This window comes from Aythya fuligula, chromosome 2, assembly GCF_009819795.1.
Source record: "Aythya fuligula isolate bAytFul2 chromosome 2, bAytFul2.pri, whole genome shotgun sequence".
In the NCBI taxonomy this organism is placed as follows: Eukaryota; Metazoa; Chordata; class Aves; order Anseriformes; family Anatidae; genus Aythya; species Aythya fuligula.
Genome location: NC_045560.1, coordinates 151,977,272 through 152,003,123, shown reverse-complemented (window position 1 = coordinate 152,003,123; position 25,852 = coordinate 151,977,272). Strand labels below are relative to the sequence as shown.

The 25,852-nt window shown below is 41.9% G+C and overlaps 1 protein-coding gene across 1 annotated transcript in view; it reads left to right on the top strand.

Annotated features, from left to right (window-relative positions):
• The window catches only part of ST3GAL1 (ST3 beta-galactoside alpha-2,3-sialyltransferase 1), a 74,458-nt gene extending 52,506 nt beyond the window's left edge, over window positions 1–21,952 (top strand). The window contains exons 3-7 of the mRNA XM_032182058.1: window positions 7,676–7,872; window positions 11,072–11,251; window positions 16,471–16,516; window positions 19,035–19,154; window positions 21,088–21,952. Of these exons, the coding sequence (XP_032037949.1) occupies window positions 7,676–7,872; window positions 11,072–11,251; window positions 16,471–16,516; window positions 19,035–19,154; window positions 21,088–21,261 (717 nt within the window). The 3' untranslated portion in view covers window positions 21,262–21,952. The remainder of the gene's footprint in view (window positions 1–7,675; window positions 7,873–11,071; window positions 11,252–16,470; window positions 16,517–19,034; window positions 19,155–21,087) is intronic.
• The last annotated feature ends 3,900 nt before the right edge of the window (window positions 21,953–25,852 follow it).

Genomic DNA, 25,852 nt, shown 5'->3' with positions numbered 1-25,852 from the left:
AGTTTGGGGACATGGGGACACCCCTCCAGCAGGAACTCTTGCTCACACAGGGGGAGCTTAGGTCTCAGAGGAGGCATCAGGTGCTGCAGGAACAGGGCTGGATCTGATTTTTATCACTTCGCACTCCATCAGCTGTTGCATTTCCTCATGAAAAAAAAAAAAGATGCTAGTGAACTCCGGTGTCTAATTAAATAATATCCTAATTTTAGGACAATATCCACCTTTTTGCTATTAGCCTCCCCTCTTCCAGCTGTTGTATCCTTTCACCAGCCTTTTGGCCATGACTGCTATTTTCAGTCAATTGTGTTTTTTCTTGTTGCCCCCATATGCTCTTCCTTAGGTCCCCAAATTTCTCATGAAAAGGAAAGGTGGCAAACTCAAGTTCTGCAATAAGACCCCAGTTTGATTTTAAACAGGTTTGAGGTTGGAATGCACCCTCTCAAAAAAAAAAAAAAAAAGTTTTAGAAAAGGAAGAAAAACGGGACTTTCAGTACAGAAGTCTGAATTTCTGGTTCTCCATTTTGTCGTGAAACTGAAAAGAAAAAAAAAAAGCACAAATATCTAACATTAACTCAACCTGAAACAGATTTTTGGAGAGGAGGGTTGTTTCTTTTTCAGCTACATGAAAAATTAGAGACCTTTAGGACAGCCAAAAGTGGTTTGTTTGTTTGTTTCCCTATATAAAGGCTGTCCATTAACTTCAGGGCTGTCTAACCCTATTTTTAGTGTTTTCTTTCATTTTTTAAATTCAGGTCAAGTTCAAAGGGAATACACTACTTCGGAACACAAAATCAAAGCAGCTTTTTCTTAGATGGGAAAAGTAAATCTCAGAAGATTTCTCCACTTCTCCACCATTTTATTATTTTTTTCAGCCAGAACTTATTTTCAACCAGAACAGATGAAATATTTTGGTGTCCCCCTAAAACTGCATTGCTTAAGGGAAATTAGCCACTTAATGAAAATACTTGCCCTTATCTAGATTAGATGGCAAAAGAGCCCTGTCTCCTCTAGCTGGCCGTGGTGGGTAAACTAAGGCATGACATGGCCTCAGCTCCTCATTGTAACCACTTTGGGTGACCCTTTCTGAGACAGTCAGAGTCATTTGTACAGCTGGTAATTCCCAGGTACATCCTTTTTTGACATTCTTTTTTAGTCTCCTCTTCAAAGTGGTTCAGAGATTTCTGTCAATCTTAAAACACTGCTCATGGCCATGTTTTACTGCTGCCTGCTTTGCTAACTCAGTAATTTGTGACTTTTTACTACATTTGTACTTAAAAATGAGGCATGAGGAGATCTGAAAATGCTAATTGTTGTTTAAGCTTCATTTTGGCTTGCGGGACTGACTCCAGACAGCATGATGGATTTGTTATGCTGTAACTGAGATGAAGGTGACTGGAGCTATGTGTTATAAGGCTGTGACGTTGGTGTCGTGGCAAGACCCACGCAATATGGACCAAACACACGCAGGGCCCTTGCTGGACAGCTTGGTCTACCAAGCTCAGTCTGCTCTCCCTTCTCATCAACCCTCTTGCTGTATTTGTGAATAGGAATTATTCAGCCAAATGGTCCCTTAGTGTCAGGATCCCTCCTCTTCTAGAAAAACCATGGGTGATTTCAGAGTCTAATGACAGGTATTTGATATGAAGTGATTTTTGAGACCAAAGGACTGGGTGGTTTCACTTCCTTGCAACTCTTCACATGCCCACCAGGCAGCCTCATGGTGCATTTGGAGCACATATGGCCAGCTGGGTGGGATATGGCCTTTTGGGCGGAAATCTTCTGGTGTTTTGAAGGTCAAAAAAATCTACATGGTTGTGCCTGTGATCACGGAAACAAGGGGACTCTTGGCAGGGCTGTAACTGCTTTTAGTTTGCTCAAGTATACACAGCTGATAAACTCTACCTTGAGAAGTAATTCAGTTGATTTACAAACAGGGGCCCAAATTCTCCTCCTAGGTACACCCCTGAAGATGCTCTGTGATTTTTGTGTCTTAAAGTGGAATTGGAAGTGATCTGCAATTAAAATGGCAGATTGTAACCAGCTTGTTAGAAATCATATCATTTCTTCCTTCCTTCCTTTCGTCTTTCCTTCCATCCGTCCTTCCGCCCTTCCTCTTTCTCTCCTCTCTTTCTCTCCTCTGCCTGTGTTTCTCAGTCTGTCTGTCCATCTGCCTTCACTCACCATGCACCTCAGGGGCTGTGAGAGTCTCAGTGTTTTGGAAGCCGGCACCTCATGTCACATGCTGCATTTCTTTCTATTTTCTCTCCCACCTCCCTGAGCTGGCTCCCCTTCAAGTTTTCCATTGTTATTCTATGAAACAAATGCTGTGGACGCTTCCACTGAATTCAGTAACCTGTATATAAGGGGACAGGACAAAAAGTATATGCTGTAATGTGGCATAGCATTTATTTATAGTTTTCTTGTTTTATTCTGAGTGGTTTTCTGCATTGTTTTTGGTGGTCAGAAAGTACAAAAAACATGAGATGGGAACCTGCTGTTCTCAATCCCAAACAACTCTGTGGAACTTGATGGATTAAAGCTGTGGTAAATAAAATAAAATCAGGCTCAGGGTTCCCTGGCAATCTTATCTGTAGCACATTGTTCATAAACTACCATGTTACAACAATTTTTATCTTGAGTTATAATATTTGAGGGGGTTTATTTTTATTTTTATTTTTTTAAAGAAAGCTCTTGGGGCCATGTGATTAGCATATCTAAAAGAAAATGTTAGCTTTTAGGCCTTATGGTTGTAGGAGAAAAAAAACAACAACAACAACAACAACAAAAAAAACATAATATATGGCTTAAAGTTTTTCTCACCAGATGGCAAATAAAAGGGCATCCCCAACACGTGCACTGGGGAAGTCATGGAAGCTGAAGCTGCACTTATTTTTAAGACAGTATCAGAGCTACTTGGCACCTGACTTGTGCATTTTGAATGCTCTTTGTAGAAAACTTCCCTGACTACTTTGATCACAGGCAATCTTCTTTAAAACTGGGACACTATCTGTGATACTTTAAATGCAAAACCAAGGGCTCAGCAGCCCGAAGGCAGCGTGTTTCCTGCAGAAGGCAGTGCCAAATTCAGTCCCAGTGCCTGCTACATACCCAGTCCCACCTAGTGCCATCCTGCTTGGTTTCAAGCAAGTGTGTGTTATTTACATAATACGTGCACATTACATTCGTACTTGAGAATGCATGTTTTCTGACAGACACAAATCATTGCACAAAGCCAACCCAAACACTTAAAAGCCCTTATATTTTTCCCCTAAATCTCTTTGATGTATAGTAATTGCAGGACATTAAGTGTAACAATAATAATGTCATATTTTCCAGACCAAGGAGATGTTTGTAAAATTGATGGTCTCCTTTTAACCTCTCCTTTGGTCTGCAAAATGGAGATTACCTGTGTTTGCCCCACCAAGCTCGTGCTAGGATTAATCTTTGTGCAATGTTTTATAGCTGAGAAGTGCTTCCTGAGTGTTAATGCCTCCAAACCGCTGCAGCAAGGCAATTAGTAGCTGTGCAAAAGAGGTTCTCATGGGGTTTTATTCTCTCTTTATCTTTTGAAAACAGTTAAAAAAACGGAGAAGCCATGACAAAACTCTATTGCTACACCAGCTTCCCCAGGCTGCCTGGCCACATGCTTGCAGAAGGGCAGCCCCAGCAGTGCTGGATGCTGCCAGACCCACACCTATGCCTGTCCACCACACAGGTTGTGTCTCAGTCCATGCTTGACATGTTTCCCTCTGCATCCAGACTGCACTGATGATTATGGGTTAAGCAGGATATTTTCTACGTGCTGATACATTGGAATCTTGAAGGTGTATCTAATACAGAGCCAAACTTGTCCTTGGATGCAGGATGTACAGGCACCAGGAGAGCTTTCTTTCCAAGCTCTCTTGACTTTATCTTCCTCCTCACTGCTCCAAGCAATTAGCTCTGAGCAGCCTTGGCTGAATTCACATTCTCCCCTTGCATCCCCTTAGCTGAGCTTTGGGTATTGCTTCTTGGCAATCACTGGTGGTGTGCTGGTACCGGAGAGCCTTGGGAAACCTTCTGAGAAGCTTATAAAAGCAACAAATCCCAAGGTCTGTGGTCATCCTTAAAGGAGGTGTGCACAGTGTGGTGTGAGAAAGAGCAACAAGTTTTTCCTCAGAAAGCTGTTCATGGATTAAAGAAGGAACTATGTAAACTTTGAGCTTTTTTTTTTTTTTTTTTTTTTTTATAATAAGAAAATATAAAACAGGCTGGAAAACCTCTGGATGTGAAGTGGGGACTTTTAAAGCTAAGAGTGTGTCTTCCCTGTTAAAATAATTAGGAAACTTCTCAATCTGGACTCAGTATTTTATTTTTAACAATGTAGGGTGAAAAGCTGGCTCTCAAGTGCCAGACAAATATAGAGCTGAAGTGTTAAGTGGTATTTTATGTGGACTCAAGGCAGGTTAAGATGCCTTTCAGACTTGGACAAGAGCTTAAACTGCACTACTGCACATGGCTGTTGATTGCAAAGACTTCTGAGAAATACAATTATTTCACCCAGGACACAGGGGTCAGGTATTTAGGTGTACTTAAACCCTACTCCAGTAGCTGTATCCATATGCCTATCCCTGGCACACATCTGCAGAGCCAGGTGGCACCAAACAGACACTGTGCTGCCTTCTGCACCGCCATGGCTTGGTGTGGCTTTTTCTTGCATGACACAGACTGACTTTTACTCTGCACTGCTGTTCATTTATGGGAAATGCCGGACTGGCAGGAGCTTGTTAAAAAAAAATCCTCAAAGAAAAAAAAAATGGACAAAAATTTGGCGTGGGAAAGTGAACTATAATTGGCTTGTAATTATAATGCTATTAAAATGGACTTCTTCAAGAAGTCAAGTAAACATTGTGCAATAAGGAACTGGCTGCACATTACGTCTAAAGTTTATAAAGAGATCTGTCTTGGAGTTAAACATCTTTACTGCCTGTTCTGCTCCATACTGCAGAAAAGTCAAAGACTTATCAGTTCTGATTGAAGATTAGGCTTGAAAAATATAGTCCAATCAGATAATCACTGCGGAAATGAAAACAGCACTTTTAATAAGTGAGGGACTGGTGTCTTACTGTATGGATGTTCAGCACAAAATCCTCATCCTATTTAAGGTCTTTGATGGAATCTCTGATGTCAGTACTAATCTCTGCTGGAAAAATTCTGTACAATTGAGGGTCTGGTGTTGGTGACCATGTTTTAATTTGGTTGCAATACAGTTACTCTAAACTGATAGCAGCATAACAGAAGGAAAACTCAGATCCCAGTTCTGTGCAAATGGGGGTGCCTATCCATGATAATGCTCCGTATCATTTTCATGCATCAAACAAAAGTAAATACTCCAGTTCCTTTCCTTTACTGATGCTATCATTCTGGTTGAAAAGGCAATTTAACTTAAAAAGAGAGCTCAAATTCTTAGGATTTTCTGAAAATGACCTTCCACGTCTGAATTTCAGGTAAAACCAGTTCAAGAATACTTTTTTTTTTTTTTTCCAGAATAACTATGTTCTTAAAAGTGTTTTGAAGCATGTTTGATAGTTTTCTCTTTCATTTCTTAATGACAGTTATTCAGATCAACTTTTACAGAGAGAGTATGTACATGGTGTGTGCACATTTGTATACACAAATAACTCAAAACAAGCTACTTCTGACAAAGCTGGAGTTTTCTGCATTATACACATGCTGCTCTCTGTGGTATCTATGAAAAATCTCTGTTTATTTTGAAGGATTAGGATACCATAAAGTGGTTTTCTTATATTCAGAGTAGTTTTGAAAATAATTTAGACTGGATTTATACAGAACACACAAGTGTAGATGTATGAACATGTGTTTGTAGCATCATCATACATGCAAATTTAGGAGAAAATAACCCTTTGCGATTAAACAATTGAGCCATCCACTGAATACTGACATATGTGGTAACAATGACAGTGCTTGTCTGGGCATCCTCATTACCTTTTTGATTTATGTACAACCATTGATTGCTTGACTTGGCTTTTCTTCTGGGCTGCCCTCAGAGTAAGTTGAAGGAATGACATGAAGTAAGGGGGTGAGCTGTGCTTGTTATTAATATATATGGAAGAAGGCAATGACTATTTTGGCAATGCCATGACTGGTGTCAGTTCCCAGCGCTGCCCAATGGACTCAGAGCTGTGGTAACCCAAGCCCTTTATCTTGCCTCTGCCAGTGCTCAGCTTCAGCTACAGCAGAGGAAAAACAGGACAAGATAATAACAGCTGCTTAATAACATCAGCCCAGCAAGAGTTTCGTGCAGACTACTTTTAACAGAAGACCACCTTGTGCAGTCTGTACATGAGTATATGGGTTAGGAAGGGTTAGCAGGAAGGTTAAGTTCTTGCAGGTAACATTTCTTTGTTCTTAGCTCTTGACCCCAGTGTTGTCCTGCAGCGCTGAGATCCATGGACCTGTTGTTCCATTCAGTGCAAATAAGGTTTCTTGACGTAGGTCTGCAAAGATAACAGAATTTAGCTGACCAAATAAAATTTACAGGTCTATATATATTTGTGTGTAAGAGAGAGAGGACGGCAAATTAAACAATTCCTGGTGCAGGTGAGAGAAATACATCGGAAACTAAACCCAAATTACCCCAGGCTGTTGCTGGCAGTCATGGGAAAAGGCGTTTTTCCTCCCTCCATCCTTGTCACTCCTTGACCTGAGCTTTCAGAGCAAGTGCAGAGCCTTTCAACAGATGCTCTCTTTGGAGCCATTCTCCTTTTGGGAACTTTTCCTCCTCTTTGCAAGCAAGCAGCACCATGACAAGTGTGGGCAAGGCTTCAAGTGAGTCTGCTAGCACCCCCAACATTTTTAGTTGCCCTCAGAGAGCAGATTCCCAGAAAGGGAGTGTCTCACCATCACCTGCCCTGCACCTTGCCTGCACCTTCACCATCCAGCCATTGTTTCCACCATGCACCACAGAGCTGCTACAAAAGAGTTTCCCTCCATGGCAACAGGCACAATGACCAAGGTCCGGGGTGGTTTTCTTCATCCTGGAGGATTTTTTTAGCTGGTTTTACATCTCCAATTGTCAAAGCTAACTTTACTTTAACACAGTTTCCTATTGCACTAGTGGCTGGTTCCTCCATAGTCCGGAACAGCAGTAGTGAGATCTCGCACTCCCACTTCTGTCAAAAGCCAAAATTTGTGGGAAGGGTGTCCATGGCTACCCCAGCTGGCTCAGCCCTATTTCTGTGCTCCATCAGGTTCCCTTAGGCTGTTTTGTCCTTCATAGGAAGGTTAAAAGAAATCTTATACATGTCTTAACAGAAGATATGTGGTCCAAGGTGGAACAAAGCTTGTAGACACCTGAAGGACATTTATTCTGTTAGGATCAGCCTGGAGAATGTGTGATCTGGTCCACTGTGGCTAGGTAGAGACCAAGGAGGTGAGGCAATCTGAGGAAAAAGAGTAGAAAAGGGAAAACAGGTTAAAAAAGTTAATGGGACAGGATTTACATATTTTTACTTCATACTTCTGCTCCCAGCCAAAAGCCTTGTAGCATGCACCACAGGAGACGTTGTCTGCAGTAAGATGAGCAAGAGTGGTCTTTGAGAAGACATCTGAAGCTGTCTTGCTCACAGAAAAGCTAGCTATATTGGTAACCTGGAGTGATTTTTCTCCCCAACAGAAACTGCAAGGAGAGAAATCTCCAAAGAATATTAATGACACTCTCAAGGAACTGTTTGGGATCATTCCTGCAGATGGGGACCCACTGCAGGAGCGAGGTACGTTAACATGCAGACGGTGTGCCGTCGTGGGCAACTCTGGGAACCTTCGGCAGTCTCAGTATGGCCAAGAGATTGACTCCCATGACTTTGTGCTCAGGTAAGTGGGTACCACCTCAGCTCCAGGTGTCTCTGTTGTTTGAGTTTCACTGGTGTTTTTCGGGATAAATTGGCAAGCAAGGTTTCAGGGGCTATCTAGTGAAATCTGCTTCTTAGGTCCAATCTAAGCTATATTTTATGCTCCTTAGTGCGTTGGAGATATGGCCTCATGTTTTAGCTTGGAAGAAAAATATGACATCTCTTGGGTTTAAGTAGGTGTTGATACTGTAGCTTACTCTTAACCATTCAGAATTGCTTGTGATTAAAAAAAAAAAAAAAAAAAAAAAAAAAACCACCTGAAAAAGCTATAATTTTGGATAAACATTATATAAACAGCTAGTGCTCTCAAGTGATCTTCTGCACACAAAACTGACTGTGTCAGATTTGACCTTCTTGCAGTGTTTCACTCTTAAGCAATGGTAAGGTGGGAAGGCCTAAGTCACTTGACAAGCAGGGAGGAGACAACTGGATGGCTAGAGCTACTTGTTAGCCAGTACTTGGCTATTTTTTCCCACTGAAATAAAACACGACACTAGGTAGGCAGAGATAACTGCCCAGAGGGCAACCAAGGTATCTGGGTCAACTAAGTTGACCTTGAATATTTGTCAGAGAAACTCTTAAAGACAGTGGTCCAACACATTCTCCATCTTTACAGCACAGTTGCCAGTGCAGCACATGGGGAGCAATGCAGGCAGGTCAGAGGGTCTGGAATGCAAGGACTACTACTGAAAATACAGTATGTGAGATTACGCTATTAGAAACAACATAATCTTTAGTTGCGTGCTGAAACTGAAAGTGAATCAACAGAAGATTAGTATTATTTGAATTGTTAGACCACCTTAGGCTTCTTGGGTTTTGATGTGGCTTGGGTACGTAAATGTGCATGATGAATCATTTCAGGAGTTGCTTGCTTCAGTTGAATGCCCTGCTCTCAGCAATGAGTACCTCCCCAGAAGCAGTCAGCCAACCAAATCTTCAGATATATGAAGGGAAGCAAAGAGTCATTAACCCTGCAGGTTTCAAGTGTGGGGCAGCAGAGATGCATCTATACTTAACTCTGCATCCCTTGCTATGGAGATTGCCCTGTTCCTGCATGGACTTTCTCATCTTGCCTGGCCTACATTTCCAGATTCACGAAGGAAAGCCTGACAAGGGGGATTTTTTTGAATAGTAACTAAGTTACTATTCAAACTCATATGTGTGTTTCTGCTCTGAGGTTTTACCCTCCCCATAGCTGTGCATCCCTGGCAAGGGAGAAACTCTCTGTGATTTGGAACTTAACCTGCCAGTCTCTGATTTCTAGTTTAGCAGTCTCAAGCCAGATATGAATAGATGTCATGAGGTTTTAGGATTTATCGTGGGAATTTGTGCAGAGAAGGTAACTTGTCCTTGTGCTAATCCAACAAACAAAATCTCTGGTGACCCAATAATTCACTTGCAGGTGCTCTGGCAATAGAGCCAAGCATGGGAAAGAGCCAGCGAGTGTGAGGTGATACCTTTCCTTCCAAACACCATGTTCCAGGCCACTTTTATTTGTTTAACTGTCTGTTTTCATGACAAAGGGAAATCCCAGTCCTTCCCGCTGAGACTGTGTGTGACCATGCCTTCTGTCATGCTGCATGGCCAGCCCTTGCTGCAGATGGTGGGGAAGGGACACAGACCCCAGGGCAGGCTGTGTACCATAACCAAGATGCCACCCTTGGCTTTGTCCTGACAGAAAGCATGCCCTGGATCTTATATTTCAGGCTGAGCAATCTCCAGAAAAAAAGGTAGGAATTTCCAAGCTTTGTAGAGTATCTCTACACCATACAGTGAGGATCCCTGAAGCTTGCAGGGAAGCGACCAACTCAATAACAAGTCCACATAGGCCTGCAGGATGTTCTACCTATGCTAATAGATCCCTTTTGAGGGAATTAGAAGAAACTTAACTAATTCACCTGGGGGAGCACTGCAGTAACACAGCCTGGCATTAACTTGCTGAAGTGACTTCACCTCCCTGTTAGCAGTGACCACAGCAGTATGTTGTCCAGCTGTGGATGATGCTGAACATCATCTCATCAGCTACATCCCTTCCTTGCCCTCCTTGGGCTTCTGCCAGGAGCTGAGCTAATGGCTCTGAAGGAAACTCCAGGAAACTCCCATGAGCTTCAGAAAAACCCTATTTTTCTCAGAGCCAACTTGAGTGTTTCTCCTGGTGTTGCACCATGGAGACATGCAAGGTCAGTCACACATTGGGGTTCTCTAATCTGCATTATGCTGCACCACAGAACCATGTCAATCTCTGCCAGTAGTGAGCTAATGCATCAGGATTGGAAGTGGTCATGCCCCCCAGAGTTACTTTCAGGAGCAAACACAAGCACAGAGGTGTTCCTGCAGTCTTGAGTTCAGAACCCCCCCTCTGTTCCCAGTCCCCTTATATATCCAACATAAAGTAGCCCCGTTTGCTCAGCTTGCTTTGACTGAGCCCTGGTGAGCCCTGGGCAGGTCTCTATACTGGGTCTAAAGCAGATATCACCAGGCTTTGAGGCTGATTTTTGAATGCTCCTTATTGCAAAAATGGATGTGTCAAAGCTGGGGGAGGTACTACAAAGTAAGGTTTGAGGAAATAAAATGTCAGCAGCAAATCCTGCATTTGTCACTGTGAATTGGGCACTGTCCTGTGGAAAAAACATAAGGAATATTTTCTGCTTCTCATCAAACATAACATGGTTTGTTACCTGCACCCTAGACATTCAAGAACACCTGTACAGATAGGGGGAATGAAACTGCAAGGAGTCAAGTTGATTGACTTCAGAGCAATATTTTTCTCACCTACTGGAGGCCACAGCATTAGGGAGAGAAGCTGTGATGTGATGGGCTCACTGCTCTATTAGCTAGCTTTCTGCTGACTGTAAAGAGAACTCAGGGACGTGCTCAGGGAGACTCTTGCTTTGCAGACAGACAAAATTACACACCAAAGCCTAGTTTTTTGGTTTTTGTTTTTTTTTCTTTACTTTTAATTTATCCACTATGGATGATGGTCATTTCAGCCTGCTTGAGGACCCCTACACGCTGAAGAGCCTGCATACAGCACTATCCTTAGCCATGGGAGAATATTCCTGCCACCTCAAGCAAGTGATGTGGGGAAAAATCACATATTTGTACCTACTTAATTCCTATCCCACTTTCTCACTTTCTTGTTTCTTATTTTTTGGCTGTAGAATGAACCGTGCCCCTACCGTTGGCTACGAGTCAGATGTCGGGAGCAAGACCACTCACCACTTTGTTTACCCTGAGAGCTACAAAGAGCTGGCAGAAAACGTGAGCATGATCCTGATCCCCTTCAAAACCCTGGACCTGCGCTGGATTGTCACAGCTCTCACCACAGGCACTATTAACTTGTGAGTAAGAGCAGCCCCAAGTGTGTGGGTTGAAAGGGTGGGAGCAGCTCACCTCTTATTGCTGTTGGAAAGAAAAGCCCAAACTGGGGAAATCCCCACTGATGAAGCCTAGAGGAGCTTTACAACTCCTTTAAGAGCAGGGGTTAGTCCTGAACACTTAGTTTCTAAGAAAAGTGTAATGTTATAGTGCAGTCTTTGAGGTGAAGATCCTTGGCCCCACACATCAATCTCAGAGAAATGAATGGGACAGATTTTGCTTCAGCCAGTTTGAGCATCAGCCTCCTGGGCTTTGGGGTTCTGTGCTTCATTTTGGGTTTCTGCTCATCCATCCCCCTCTCTGGTCCCTTGGGAGTAAAGTGTGTGCAGCCAGTGTGCCCATACCCAGTGGTAGCCTGCAGAAAGCCACCTGCAGAATCAGGCATATGATGTGTTATTCATTCGACGTATTCTTAGAGAGCCAGGTTATCCCACCTGTGACACGTTGGTGGCCAAACAGTCCTTCAATACACATTATCATGCTTGCAGAAGGGGACGAAAAGACAGAGAGGGATGCTAAGTCTGCTCATGAGCAGAAGCATGGCACTAAGACATCCATACAGAGATTCCTCCCATGGGCAGGTCGAACAGGAGCTCGGTGCATCATTTCCAGTCTAAAGACACCTACTTCTCCCCTGTCTTCTCAGGAAGGCCCTGAACGCTCAAGACTTGAAGCATTTATTTGAACAGAGCTATGCCCATCTATCAGCGAGCTAGCTCCATGCCAGATCATTATTTTATTCACAGGACACAAGGAACAAAAGGGAGGCATTACTCTGAGACTCATTCTCAGGCTGGAGAGCCCTTTCAGAGCCTTTCAGTTCCTCCTCTCCAGCTCGGCCTCTCTCCCCTTCCCTCCAGCCTGCTTTGGAGAGCAAAGCTGCGGTTCGAGCTGTCTGCCTGGTGTGATTTTAATTTCCTGGTGGGAAATGATCTCCGGTCCAGGTGCTCTGGCACAAACCCATATCAGAGTTCAAATGTACAAGGGGGGACAGTGCTTGAGGGATGTGTTAGGATCAGATCTGGGGCTAATTGCGGGGCTGAGAGGGCCTTCGGGATAGGTTGCAGCAGAGAGAGATGGAAAATGAAGGCTTGACTGTACTTATCGGCTGTCACCCAAACTGTCTGGATCTTTTCCAGTGTTTTCAATAGAGGAGAAACAATCCTGCCTCCGCCCTTCCTGGGAAAAGTAGCATTTCCTCCTGTGTGTGACTCAGGGCCATAGGGCCCAGAGCGGAGGGAGCACTGGAAACGGCTCATCCCGGCCTGCCTCTGCCCATCACAGCAGGCTGTGTTGGTGTGCTGGGCTTCAGCGCCCCAGTGTGACCACAGACTCCGCAGGATGGGCCTTCAGGGAAAACAAACAAACAAACAATTGTTCCAAGTGAGGAAAAGGCAAATCTCCCCTGTCCAGTCGAGGGACCTGCAGTGGGGAATGGCGATGAAGTGGGAGGGAGTGTTTGGGATCATTGTGGTTTGGCCCCGTAGATGGAGGGCAGAGAGTGACACTGAGTGTCCTCTGCTGGCTTTTTCCTTCTTTTCCCATTCAGACCCTCATCCCTGCATTTGCCTCTGAAAACCCAGATAAAAACCACGAATTTCTGCTCAACCTCTCCACAACAGAAGGGCAACATCTCTGCTGTGCCAGTGTGAAGGTGTCTCAGGACTGTGGCACATGGTGACTGACAGCTGTGCAGAGGAGGCACCCTTGTTTCCTTTCTCACTTGTGTGCCCTAGCCTTAAATTAGCACGTTTTGCCTGGCAATAATGTGCTGCACTGATATTTATTCTCTGTTCTTTATGAGTGCTTTCATAATGAAATGCTGTGCTGCTTAATATATATTTTGGCTGCACCAGAATTTGAAATACGAACAAAGCATATGTTTCTTCTGGATGCCTCCTAGCAGATTTTCTTTCCCCCTATAAGATGGCTTTTCCTAATTCAGAGAATGAAATGTATGACATTTGTACTGTGTGTGAGGTTATCTGCTGGCTCTAAAGCCACAGCCATGTGGGATTGCTACACATAGACAGAAAGAGCAGAGCAGATTAAGTTATTCCACAGAAAAGTATTTCAAGACATTTCAACTTTTTTCCCAATTTCAGAGTCTCAGAAGATGAAAACCTTGCAAAAGTATGTTTCTATTGACTGAGGATTAGACCTTCTTGTTTTTAAAGAAAACTTTTTGATGGGACAACAAATGGAGTTTTAATTATTTTTTTAAATTTTCTTCCTTGCAAATTAATTTTAGATTCTCTTTGCTTCTTATTAACATTCTCTTTTTTTTTTTTTTTTGTCACCAGCCCTTAATATGTCCAATCATAAGTTGTCACAAAAAAAAAAAAAAATCCATCCTCTGAACACACTCATAACTCAGAAAAATCAGCCCACTTGGAAAATCAGCTAAAAAATATCAGTGACCTTTTTTGCAAAGCTTAGGTTTTTTTTCTTTCTTTTATAAGCTGTATTGATAAAAAAGGTTGAGAAGCTCTGCCCTTAAGCCTGGATCCAAATGCTATTGGAATTTAGGGAAAGCCCCCAGCTGCCAGCAGCAGCCTTTCAGTGAAACCCCTTCCTGCATCTTTGTAAAATCCATGCCTGTGTCAGGAAGCCTGCAGAAGGCCATTTGCTGCCACCATCACCCACCCGTGTTTCCATCATTGTGCTCTGTGCCCAGACTGCAAAGCCATTCACTGCGCTTCAGAGGTCACAGCAAGTGGACTGCAGTGGTGAAGTTGAGTGAGCCTGGCTGGAAGATATAACTGGTTGCCTACAAGGCAGTCACAGGAATAATTAGAAATCGCACATGAACAGAAAAATATCTTTTCTTAATAAGTTGCAGGATATAGATTTATAATTAGATTGTCTACATGGGCTTGGTAAGCATCTGATATAAATCAGCGTGTATTTACCACATAGAAGAAATACCGGTGTTTTAAGATTTTGAGGAAAATTGCATAATTAATAAGCTAGCACATGCTGGGGTAATAAAACAAGACAATCATAAACACAAATCATAACAATACATTACACATAAATTTAGACTAATGGTAGAAACCTATGAGGAGACATTAAACACAATGTCAGATACAGTGCATAAAGAAACTACTGACTGTACATTGGTGAAAGGGAGAAAGGATCAAATAAAAATAAAACCCATCTGAAACTTCTATTTTAGAAGAGAAGAAATATTCACCACCTTACACCTACTTGCATGGCCATCAGGTCTCGTGAAGACACTGCACAGTGTCAGATGAGGTCAGGTTAACCACAACCTAAGTGCACTCATTGTATAGAAAGACAAGCATTCCTATTCGTTAGATTTCTATACAATGTTTGATTTTCTGTATTCTATTCAATTAATAATTTCCTGAGACTCAAAATCTGTGATTTATCTTATTTACCTCACAGCAGTATTAATTCATGCATTTTTCTTCACTGTCCAAAAGAAAAGCCAAACAGCAGATATCCTTAGTATTAGATATAATCGATAGCTGAATGACTCTCTCAGACTTATCCCATTTGATTGATGGATGTCCAATTTCAGAGTGGGTCTGTAAGTCTGATCCAGTCTCGAAGAGATAATGACCTTCTGCCTTCTTGGCAGCCCAAATTTTACATTACCTTAGCAGCAAAGGTCTGCATTTGTTTTTAAGTAGCATGCCAGTATACAATGCAGTTGTATGTAATTCTGAAGCTAAGTTACAGCAGGACTTAAGGATTGCTTCTGAAAAAATAAAAATAAAAAAAAATCCCATGATTAACATGACTAACTTACCATCTGATGAGTTACAGTAGTCTCATGGCTGGATTAGAGCCATCTGCAAATATTATCATGAATGCTTCTTTTGCACCTGGCTAGATGTCCATGAAATATGCCCTCCTTATTTCCTCTATATCACCTTTCTAGAAAAAAACTATTTGCTTATATAATAATGAAGAGATTTTGCCAGCAAGGAAACCCTTCCTGTCTTCTTAACCTTAAAAAAGGACATGTGATCACCAAATCTACTGACTTTGCTAACCAAAGTTAGGCATGGGAAACTAAAGGCAAGCATGAGATTTGCTGAGGGCAGACTAACAAGTCTGCATGGATGTCCCTTTCTCCATTAGCCCTGCCAAACCTGACACGTCCCGTATCACATCTGCGGGGACTGGGACCCACTTATCACCTTTCCCACCACAACCAGCCCAGGGCAGGCATCACAGGTGAAGTACCTAAGGAAATGAGGACATTGCTAGGTCTGTGAAGACTTAGGCTAATGTTTCAAATGATCGATGGTTCAAAGAGGTATAAAACCTCATTGATAGGATCACACATAAAAACCACACATTTAGATCAAACTAATGGAAGGGCTACAACCTGCCCCAAAAGTATGCAGGGTATATTTTGAGATAAACTCCAGTTACAAGACCAGTTCACCAGAATTTTCCTACTTGAAACAGCTTCAAGGAGAATTTTTTACAGCACTCACGATGAGCTGTGTGAGCATGTGCTGTTCATGGGACACAAGGAACTAAAGACTTTTTTGTTTCAAGGCATGACTCATGATTTCAACCCAGTCATAAGGTATGACCTGGAATTTTTGTGCTAGGAACTGCTGGCAGCCTTCCACATCCCTCTCAGCAGTCAGGGAATAGCTTGCTGGCGAGGGGCTGCATACTGGGATGCCCAAGTTGCACACAACCACAGACATGAGGAACTCTGCTACCATCTATTCTGAAAAATCATGCGGTAGTTAAGTATTAGGAGAGGAAAAGTCTCCCCCTGGTGGGAAAAGGTTTTTCTGCCATGAAATTAAATGAAAGCTGTTCAGTCATCAACATGCAAAAGCTGCAACAGGGATGGTCCAAGAACTGGAAGTCAGGGGCTCCATGACTGTATAATATACAGTCAACTAAATCCTTCATGTTCTACTGTCAATAAGTACCTTGAATATTAAAAGATGTAATATGTTCCTTTAAGCTGTGCTTCAGTGAAAGCTCAGCTTTTCCATGCTGTATTACTTAATTGCAGCCTCATTTTCCAACTACTTAATGAAAACTATTTACTTTCAAATCTTTTGAATGTATTACTATACCTGAAGAATATTCCTTCTTTCTCTGAGAATACATAAAAATAGTAATATGTTGGGCTTTTACTAATCTTCACCACTTTTTTTCCTTTTTTTTCTTTTAACAGCACATATGTTCCAGTTCCACGGAAAATCAAAGTCAAAAAAGAAAAGGTGAGAAATGGTGGTCTGTTAATTTGTTCTGCTGATTAATTTGTTCTGCTGATCTGGTGTAGATCTTTTGCCTCTGTGGGAGACTGCAAGAATCCAAGGAAGTCCTTGACATTCATAAAAACTACACTCAAAATTCACACCCTTTACAAGGCTAAAGGTTGAGCTCCTGTGTGCCATTAAGGGCATTGGTCATTCACTAAATAATTGAGGTCGGGAAGAAACTGTTCTTGTGACTATGTCATTGCGTAACCTCTGTTTTGAAGGTTGCCTTGCTTCCTCTGGTACTGCTCAGGGAGATTTAAGGCACTCCACTGGTGAGCGGTGCTCACTCTCCACAGCAGTTGTTCTGCTCCCTCCCATTGCAGTCTGTTAGATGTAAGGACACTCTGAGCTGTGGAAAACCTTTGGAGCTTTTTAAAAATGATTTCACTATATGATCACCAAGGATGCTTCTTATTCCTGGGTAAGTTCCTTGTAATAAGGAACTAAGTGAACTCTGAACAAATAGAGTCATGGGTTTTCAAGTCAGTGAAGAACTCATGATTATGGTATCAGTGGCTCTTGGGGAAGGACCACAGGCCACAGCTGTAATAAATGTCTGTATATGATTAAGCAAGCCTGGAGACTGGGTTCAGGCCATGTCCAGGCTGGTTTTATCCCAGGTGCACTAATACTCCTCCAGGCAATGTTCAAGCAAAATTTGGAGGACTGCAGAAACAAGGGAACATTCCATGTTTCTCACAGGGACAGAACTGAGTAATGTGGATGTAATCTGTGCCATGCCACTTGCCTCAAGGCTAAAGAAATCCTTCTGACCTATTTTACTTCACAGCATTAATGTATAGAGGGCAATCAGTCAGTGAACATCACTTTCCTGAGAAAGCCAAAGAAAGATGGACAAACCCAGTGCCCACCCTACAGCAGTCAGAAAAGGCTCTATCTCATGCAGCAACCCAACTCATTTCCTGAGTATGCAGTGGTTTAACAGGCATACCCTAATGCTGGAGACAGGATTTCCTTTGGGCAGGATGGCCATTCCTGTGTTGGACCTTTAGCCACCATGCAAAGTCTTTTGTTGTTGTAGCTGCATGTTCTAACATAACCAAGGAAGGCTGTGTAGGGAGAGGTTAAAGATGTTTCATCTTCCACAGACCTTACAGCAAAATGAAGGTCTCATTCTCTCAGCTTTTTTCTAAGTTATTTTCAGAGGAGCTCAGGCTCCTAGTGTCTCAAGGGCTGGTACAGTATGATGTCAGTCCAAGAGCATTAAAATCATAGATTAAAACACATTCTTAATTCAGCAGGCCAGGTTTTGCCAAAGGCTTCAGCTGAGACCTTAAACCAGTAGCAGTTTATATCCCTGTGCTTCAATCGTGAGCCTCTGTAGGGTACTAAATAATCACTCAGCTCATCCCTACCTGTGGTGATGGACACATTAACCTCTGCAAAACCCTTGTGAGATATTCCATGGCAGGTTGTTAAACTGATGTCACAACTGCATAGCACCAGCCTGGGGTATGGCTGGAGCTATGCAACAGCTTCCCAAGCAGGGAGACAAGAATCTTGTATTTCCTCCCTCACCGTGCAATGCAAAATAACCCTTGAGAAGCGATTACACTCAGATAAAATATTAGCAATTAACCTCTGACTCTGTAAAAGAAAAATCCCTGCAGCTAACCAGATAGCACTGAAACACTGTCATTCTAATTATGAACACAGCATGGAGGGAAAGGCCTCTCTTTGCCTGATTCAGAGAAGAGGGTTGAAACCAAGGGCTCCCACCAGTCCTTGAACTCACTGTTCAGTCATGTTTGATCTTAAGTGCTGTTTCTATTAGAAGTCCCCATAGTTTCCCCAGGAGATAACCTGTGATGTACATCTTGCTTAAAAATAAATCAAATCAAATCAAAAAATAACAAAAAATAGCATTTTGAGAAACAGGAGAAATGTAGCTGACACTCCCTGATAGGGTTCCTGTAAGTTTATACCTGACCTCCGAGTTTCCTTATGCCTGGAAATCAAGAGAGGCCAGGACATGGTTGGCATACTATGCAGAAGAATCAGTTCCTTGTATATTTCCCCGCCTAAATCCAGCATGGCATCATGCATTTCCCTTGCTCAGGCCTCAGACTCCCCAGAGCTCACCTATACTACCAGCAGGGCACTAAAGGGAGGGCTGGATGCCTAATTTCCTTCTCGCTTGCACAATCTAATACCCATTGTTTTCAGGATGAATCACTTGGATTTACGGTAGTGTGGTCAGGTGGGGTGTTGAGTCTGAGGAAGTTGTGCGTAATTGCACATAGTAAATAATATTGAATGTATTTTAATTATGGGACTGTATAGTTCCTTTTCACTTGACCTCAGGGAATACCTATTATGCCTTTCTTCTTCACTGCCCTCCCACAGTGTCCTTTAGGGATGAAATGCTACATTTTGTTGTTGTTGTTTTGTTTTGTTTTGTTTTGTTTTTCCTAGGGTGTTTTACTAATGAATCCATCTTTCTAATTTTGCCTAGATCCTGGTTTACAATCCATCTTTTATGAAATACGTCTATGAAAACTGGCTCCAGAATCATGGGAGATACCCTTCCACAGGCCTTCTTTCTGTAATATTTGCACTCCACGTATGTGATGAGGTAAAGTCTGGCTATGTTTGGATATATGGGTATCAAATGAGGATGCTGGGACACTGATGCACACTGAGGTGCCAGGAACATGCTCTGGTCACTCAGCCTTTATTTGCCATCTTCTCTCCCATTCACTTCTTCAGACAGCTGCAGAGTCCTCAGTAACATTCAGATATGCTCAAGTGACAGTGACCGATTTTTTTCATGTCTGTGAGTAGTAGGGTTTAAGATGCATTTCAGAGAAATTTAATTAAACATAAAGAATGGAAGTCCATTTGGAATTAAAAGACTAAATATGGACTAAATATGAACTGTATCTATGTCTGCATTAGGTGTCTCTGTGCCTATCTCATCAGAGGAAGCCCAGAGTATATTCTCTCTGACTGGGCTCCTAAAGGCATTGGAATTGCCCTGGGCATGCCCTCTACCTCCATTTGCCACTCCAGGAGACTGAGAGTCCCTTGGTCCTGTGTGACATCTGCTCACCTTCAGTAGATGTCTTGAGTGTCCAAGGACATCTCAAATGGCACTTATGTTTGGGCAACTACATTGAGGTCTTACCTATGTGGTCAATGGAGTCCAGAAGCTGATTCTAACCACTTGGCAAGATGTTTGGGGTGCAGGACTGCTCGCTGAGCTCAAGGTCCACTGACTGTAGCGGATGTTCAAGCACCTCCACTTGGATATCTAAATCTTAAACATAATCCCACCTGAAGAACTTCGTTTACCAGCTCTTGGAAATATCAGTTCGGAGAATACAAATGATTTATTTTCAAATCCTTTTCTGTTGCCAAGCTTGTGGGTTTATACAGTAGGTTATGGTAAATGTCTGGGTTGCAGGAGTTACTTGAAGAAATTCCCTCGCTAGGGTAATGTGAGGTGCACCTAGGAGATCAGAGACTTTGCTAGTTAGTGTAAGGCCATTTCAGCTCTACAAAATACCTCAAGCACGGGCTTGTTTAGGATGGGGAAGAAAAATCAAAATGCTGGCAAAATTCCTGGTCTGGACACAGCTCTTCTGTTAAAAGAGAGCTTTTGTCTCCCTAGCCTGTGTTGCTTGGTGAGGATGATGCAAGTATGTCAACAGAAATACTCCTGATGACACTGGCAGAAACTGTACCATAGTCAAGGCAGATAGGATGGGCAGCTTGGGTGGAGCCTGGTTTCTGTCAAGCAGGCAAGGAGCAAGCCTTTGACATCATCAGAAATAATTTAAAGACAGACTGTAATTGGGTGGGTCCAGGCGTTGCGTAGGTTGGGGTGTTTGTTTTGTGATCTGTGACCCTTTCAAAGCCAGCCATATAGCTACACCCAGTTTAAGTAAAAGTCAACCATGAAGTTTTGAATTTATCACCAGAGGAGACAGGCATAGCCATTGGTAAATGAGCAGTTGGGACTGGAGAGGCTGTAGGAGTACACACACACGAAGAACACGATGCCCGTCTGCCTCTGATCTCATGGAAGTAACTGCACATGCCATAAAATGAAGTATCTAAATAGAGCTTGACATAGGTTGTTATTTGGAAGTCTAGGAACAAAACCAAGGATTTTTCTACTCTTTATGGCCTTGATCTGATAAAGGGGAGATTCCCAACATAGGTTGCTGACCTCCTGAGGTAAAACATCATGCTTAGGGAACAGGAATGTGTTTTCCATATTAATAAACAAGAAGTCATGGATAAAAATTTCCTCTTCTGTCTGGGTGCAGATGTGGTGGTGGTCTCAGCATAGCTTAGGGTGTGTTTTTCCTTCATCATGATGTTCCTTGGGCCATTATTCTGTGATTGTATCATGTCAGGCAGTAGAATAACTTCGTACAGCACTGAGGTCCTCGAGTGGTACTGCCTATAGATGTACTGACAGACAAGAGAAAATTTTCAACATTTGAGATGAAGACCAATTCCTTTCCCGACCATAACAGTAGTTCTCTCTTACTTCCTAGGTGAATGTGTACGGTTTTGGAGCAGACAGCAAAGGACACTGGCATCACTACTGGGAAAACAATGCTTTAGCTGGTGCTTTCCGGCAGACAGGTGTCCATGATGGGGATTTTGAGTTCAATATAACTTTGACTCTTGCCTCCATTGAAAAAATAAAATTTTTCAAGGGCAGATGACCCTGGCCACAGGGACAAGTAGGGGCTGCAATTTCCAACATGCAGCAGAACAAAGCTCAGTGAAGATGATCTGGATGCCAGCTGGGTTTGAAAGTGTGAATCTGTGGTGGATTCGGAGCGTCTCGCTGCTGCAATGCTGACCGCAGGGAGCTCGGCCAAGGACCAGCTTCCATGCTGCACTTGATTTCCTATCTACAGATAGCTGGGAACTACCAATCAGTTGTGGGAATAGATGACATGCTGAATCACTGCTTAGGCTCTACGACTTGGTTCCTGAATTACTGATGAAAGACCTGCCTGTTGCAATTAGGAGAAACCTGGGCACAGGGACTGCTGTTTGTGTGTCCATTCTTTCCTTGAGTAAAGCAGGAAATCCTTGAAGAACAGTGAAAACGTCTTCTGGGATTTGATACCCACTAGGGTAGCTCTGAACATCACAGTAAGGATTACCTCAAAGAAATGAATTCTCTTCTGCTGTTAATCTTCTTTTTGAACCATCTCTTCAGTTTCCTCTGTTACTTCTGGTTTCATGCCCTACTGAACAAAAATGCATTGAAGTTGATTGGAGTAGTAACTATTTCTACCATTTCCTCATTCTGCATTGATGGCATCCAGAAAATATGGATCAAATCACCTGTGATCATGTATTGTTTGTTATTGCTTCCTACACAGCCATAATAAGAGAAAAAAAATACTGAAAACTTCAGAAAAAAAAAAAAAAAAGAAAGAAAACAAAAACAAAAAAAAAGAAGAAAAAAGGCCTTTTTAGCCACTTCTTGTCTTGTTTGGTTATATATAGCTTTTTATTTTTTATTTTTTTTGGTCAAAATTACTCCAGATGCTTATTTTTATTTAATCAGTTTAAGGTTGGAAAGTGGACTATTTTTTCTTTCAGTCGTTTACATGTGCCTTTTATAGTTGTGCAACAGATGTGATTTTTTTTAAAGGTGACAAACCCTAAACTATTTTATTATTATTTTTTTTTTTATAAGGGGGGAGAGAGGGATTAACCAAAGTGTAGCCTCCATATGGTATACTTTTGTAGTCAAAATTAAGAATAACAGCTCCTATATTGTATTTGAGCAAACACAAACAAGGCTAATTTTTGAAGGTAGATTTTACCTTTTTTATGGGAAAATATCCAAATGTTCCAAGGAAACTTTTCTTCTTATTTTTTTATGAATTTAGAAAGTGTTCTCTCTTTACAACGTCTCTATTTGAAATGGAAGAAATATCATGGGTTGAAATACAAGATAGTGATGCAATAGTGATGAATCTTTTGCACAGTAGCAGCATCTATGAAGACACAGTCTACTCAAGCTTATCCTACAGTGTAAGCCTTTAAGCTGTGCACAGCTCTGGAAGAATAAGTGTATTATTGTCCGTACTTCAGGGCAGTGAGAGGAGGGAAGTGACAGTGGAGATTTTACATCCGCATATTTTGCTGTAATCAATATATTTAATCCTCAAGGGGAGAGAAATTATGAAATGAAGAACAAAGTTCAGGTAGCGAAGAGTGGGAAACAGTGATTTTTGCTTCCCAATATTGTGAAAATAGGATTCATGGATTATTAACCAATTTTCAGCTCTGGTGAAGCCAAGAGTTCTTGCCACAGACTTCAAGGAACTTGAGGATCAGGCCTGGGACAAAAATGGCATATTAAATTTTTAACAGATTACGGTGATTGGGGTTTGTGGTAATTTACAAACCATCATCTAAATGACCCGTCTTTCATGCACCGGTTGGGACGACATGTCCAAGCGGATGGGTATTTTGGTGTGAGCTCAGTGAAAGCCTAGCCCTTCAACCAGTAGAATGCTTCAGTCCAAGGTTTATCCTGTTGGCCAGTTGTTAATACTGAGCTCCCCTCCAAGACAGCAATTTGTGGCAGAATGATGCAATCAGCTGGAATATGCCTGTTTGACCAAATGGACTGCTTTGCCCATGTGATTATTATTGGACTCAGAACATAAAAAGAGTCAAGGATGGCAAATATCTGTGTGAGGAACTGAACTCTCTTTAATGTACACATGTAACCATTTAGCAATATGGAAAGAGTGGGATTTTCAGATCTTCATGATGAAACCAGTTCATGTCAAGAAGCCCTTCCTCGGCACGGTGGCCATCAGAAGTTCTCACCTGCCTGCCACAGGTGACAGGTGGAGCAAATTCAATGGGCTTACTGCCTTTGTAAAACAAACAAACAAACAAACAAACAAAACATTTCTACCTGAACCATGTTTGTTTGTTTGTATTCAGCATTCCCACTGCTTCAGTTGTTGCTACTCAATATGTTTCTAGTAAGATGTCATGCTAATATGACTCAAGGAAAGTAACTTTAAGAGGAAAAAAAATCCAGGGAAGAATCCAACAGTATCTTCACCCTGTGACTGGATTTTAGAGATACTTTTTTGCATCATGAGCTTCAAATATTTTAATTTCTTTTCTTATAGACAGATGCCAGTAACAGGAACATTTCATTGCTATTTCAGTCATTTTTAGAAAGATGTGGAAGAACACTCATGGCAGTTTGATACCCATTTCCTGTTGATTTTTTGTTACAGGTGGCAGCTTGCAATCAAGGAAAATGTTATTAAAATCAGTTATCTTCCAGCACTTGTTGTTTTGAAACTTTCCTGTTGCTGTCCAAATTAAATTTCCATTTTTTCCCTGGATATTCTGCCTCTGACAGCACATACAAAACATCTTGGCTCATACTATTCTGGATAGATTTAGTGTCTTCATCATGGGACAAGCTGCAATTTCCACTTTTCTTGCCAACAGCATGTAGTAACTGTGTAACACTGATGTCCATTTTTCAGAGCAGTTGGAAGAGCAGAGAGTGGACCTTTCTAGCTTTAGGATGAGGGGTAGTCTGCACCATCACATTTCCAATGAACTTTTCCTAGAGTCCTTTAGGTGACTGACTGCTGATGATTCAAATGCCTTCAGAATAAGAAGATACCAACAGATGATGCTGGAGGAAGAATTCAGTCCCACTGCCAGTGTTGAAGATTGTCTGTCTTCCTGCTATAAACTTTGTGGTTTTATTTTGCTTGAAAGAGCAACAAAGGAAAACACTTAGCAACATGTCAAAGCTTCAAACTCTTGAACTGTGTTTGCCACCCCTGAAAAGTCTCTGGAGGACTCCTTGAGTGTCTGTTGTGTTTTTAACCAAAGCCAAATTTCTTGAGCACTTTTTTTTTCTCCCATGAACAGATTTTCTTCCTATTTTTCTTTGACTACACGATTGATTATGATAATCATTTTTTGTTGTTTTGGTTTGGTTTGTTTTCTGTGATGGTGGGGAGTCTCAGTCAATCATTCTTTGACATTTTATTTATTTAATTTTTCAGTGTGATATGAATCAAAATAAATTTTTTTATTGTAATCAAATCAAAGGTGTTTTTCTCTGTCCACACATCATTCTTCTTCCCACGGTATTTCCATTAGTTCCTAGAACCTCCTGTGACATATAACATTGCAATGAAGCACTGTCCCACCTCCACTCTCATGACACACTTTCCTCTTCCACCCCCCATAATGAAGAAACCCACCACAGTCATGTTTACAATTTATCCCTCACTCCCAGAGTAAAGCTTAAAATAGCAAAGCTTCAAATAAATTGAAGAGTCCCTCGTTCTTCTACAGATTTAGCAATTCAATTTCCAATCCTAAATCCAATGAAATGGCTTCCTAACCTGCAAGAAGATGCATTTGGGTGTTCAACTCTGATTTGTGGGTAAAGCTCACTTCTCAACTCTCTATAGGTATCTCTGGGTCTTTTTTTCTCGCTGATCCCAGTCCTACTGCTACTTCCAGGAACTCTCTCAATAGCCACCTGGTCCATCCTCTCCAATTAATATTTTCTTTCATTACTGTTATTTAAACTTCATTATTTCTGGGTGCTTTCAAACAAGAAATATAATAGTAAAGCTGTCCCAATAGGAGGGGATATGATGAGAGACTTATTTCATAATTGTGTTGTGGGAACGTTGGTGGGAGTTTTTGTGAGGAAAATAAAATAAAATAAAAGGTAGTCCTCCTCCTCTCTTTAAGGAAAGACATTTTTCTTGTCATGTTTTGAGCCATGCATGCTCTGACAGGAGGGCTCTAAGAGTGCCTTTCAAAGGGATCACATCCCTAAGGTGACAATGGCAGAAGAACACATGCTTCAGGTCGGCAGAATGCTTGTGTTCACAGGCATCATGCTGCTCAGCTTGTGGCGCAGGTCTAGGCCTCTCTGGAGAAAAAAAAAAAATAGTGATTTGTATGACTGGTCTTATGGATCTATGCTGTACTTAAGTTATATACTAGGGAAAATAAGGTAGACTCAGAAATCAGTGACTTATTAGGTGACATGACTCACCTGTCCTCCAGGGCTGACAGGCCTGTATTCATGGATGGCCTAGGCTGCCCATCAGAAGAAGGCCATCTAGGAGTTCAACATTTTTGACATAACAAATACCCACACCCCCTCATCTGCATGACCTTCACTTGGGGCACTCCACCCTAACTATTACTTGTGGACCTCATAAGCCGCTCTGTTCCTTATGGGCCATTTCCATTCATTGTTTAAGGGAGTGAGTG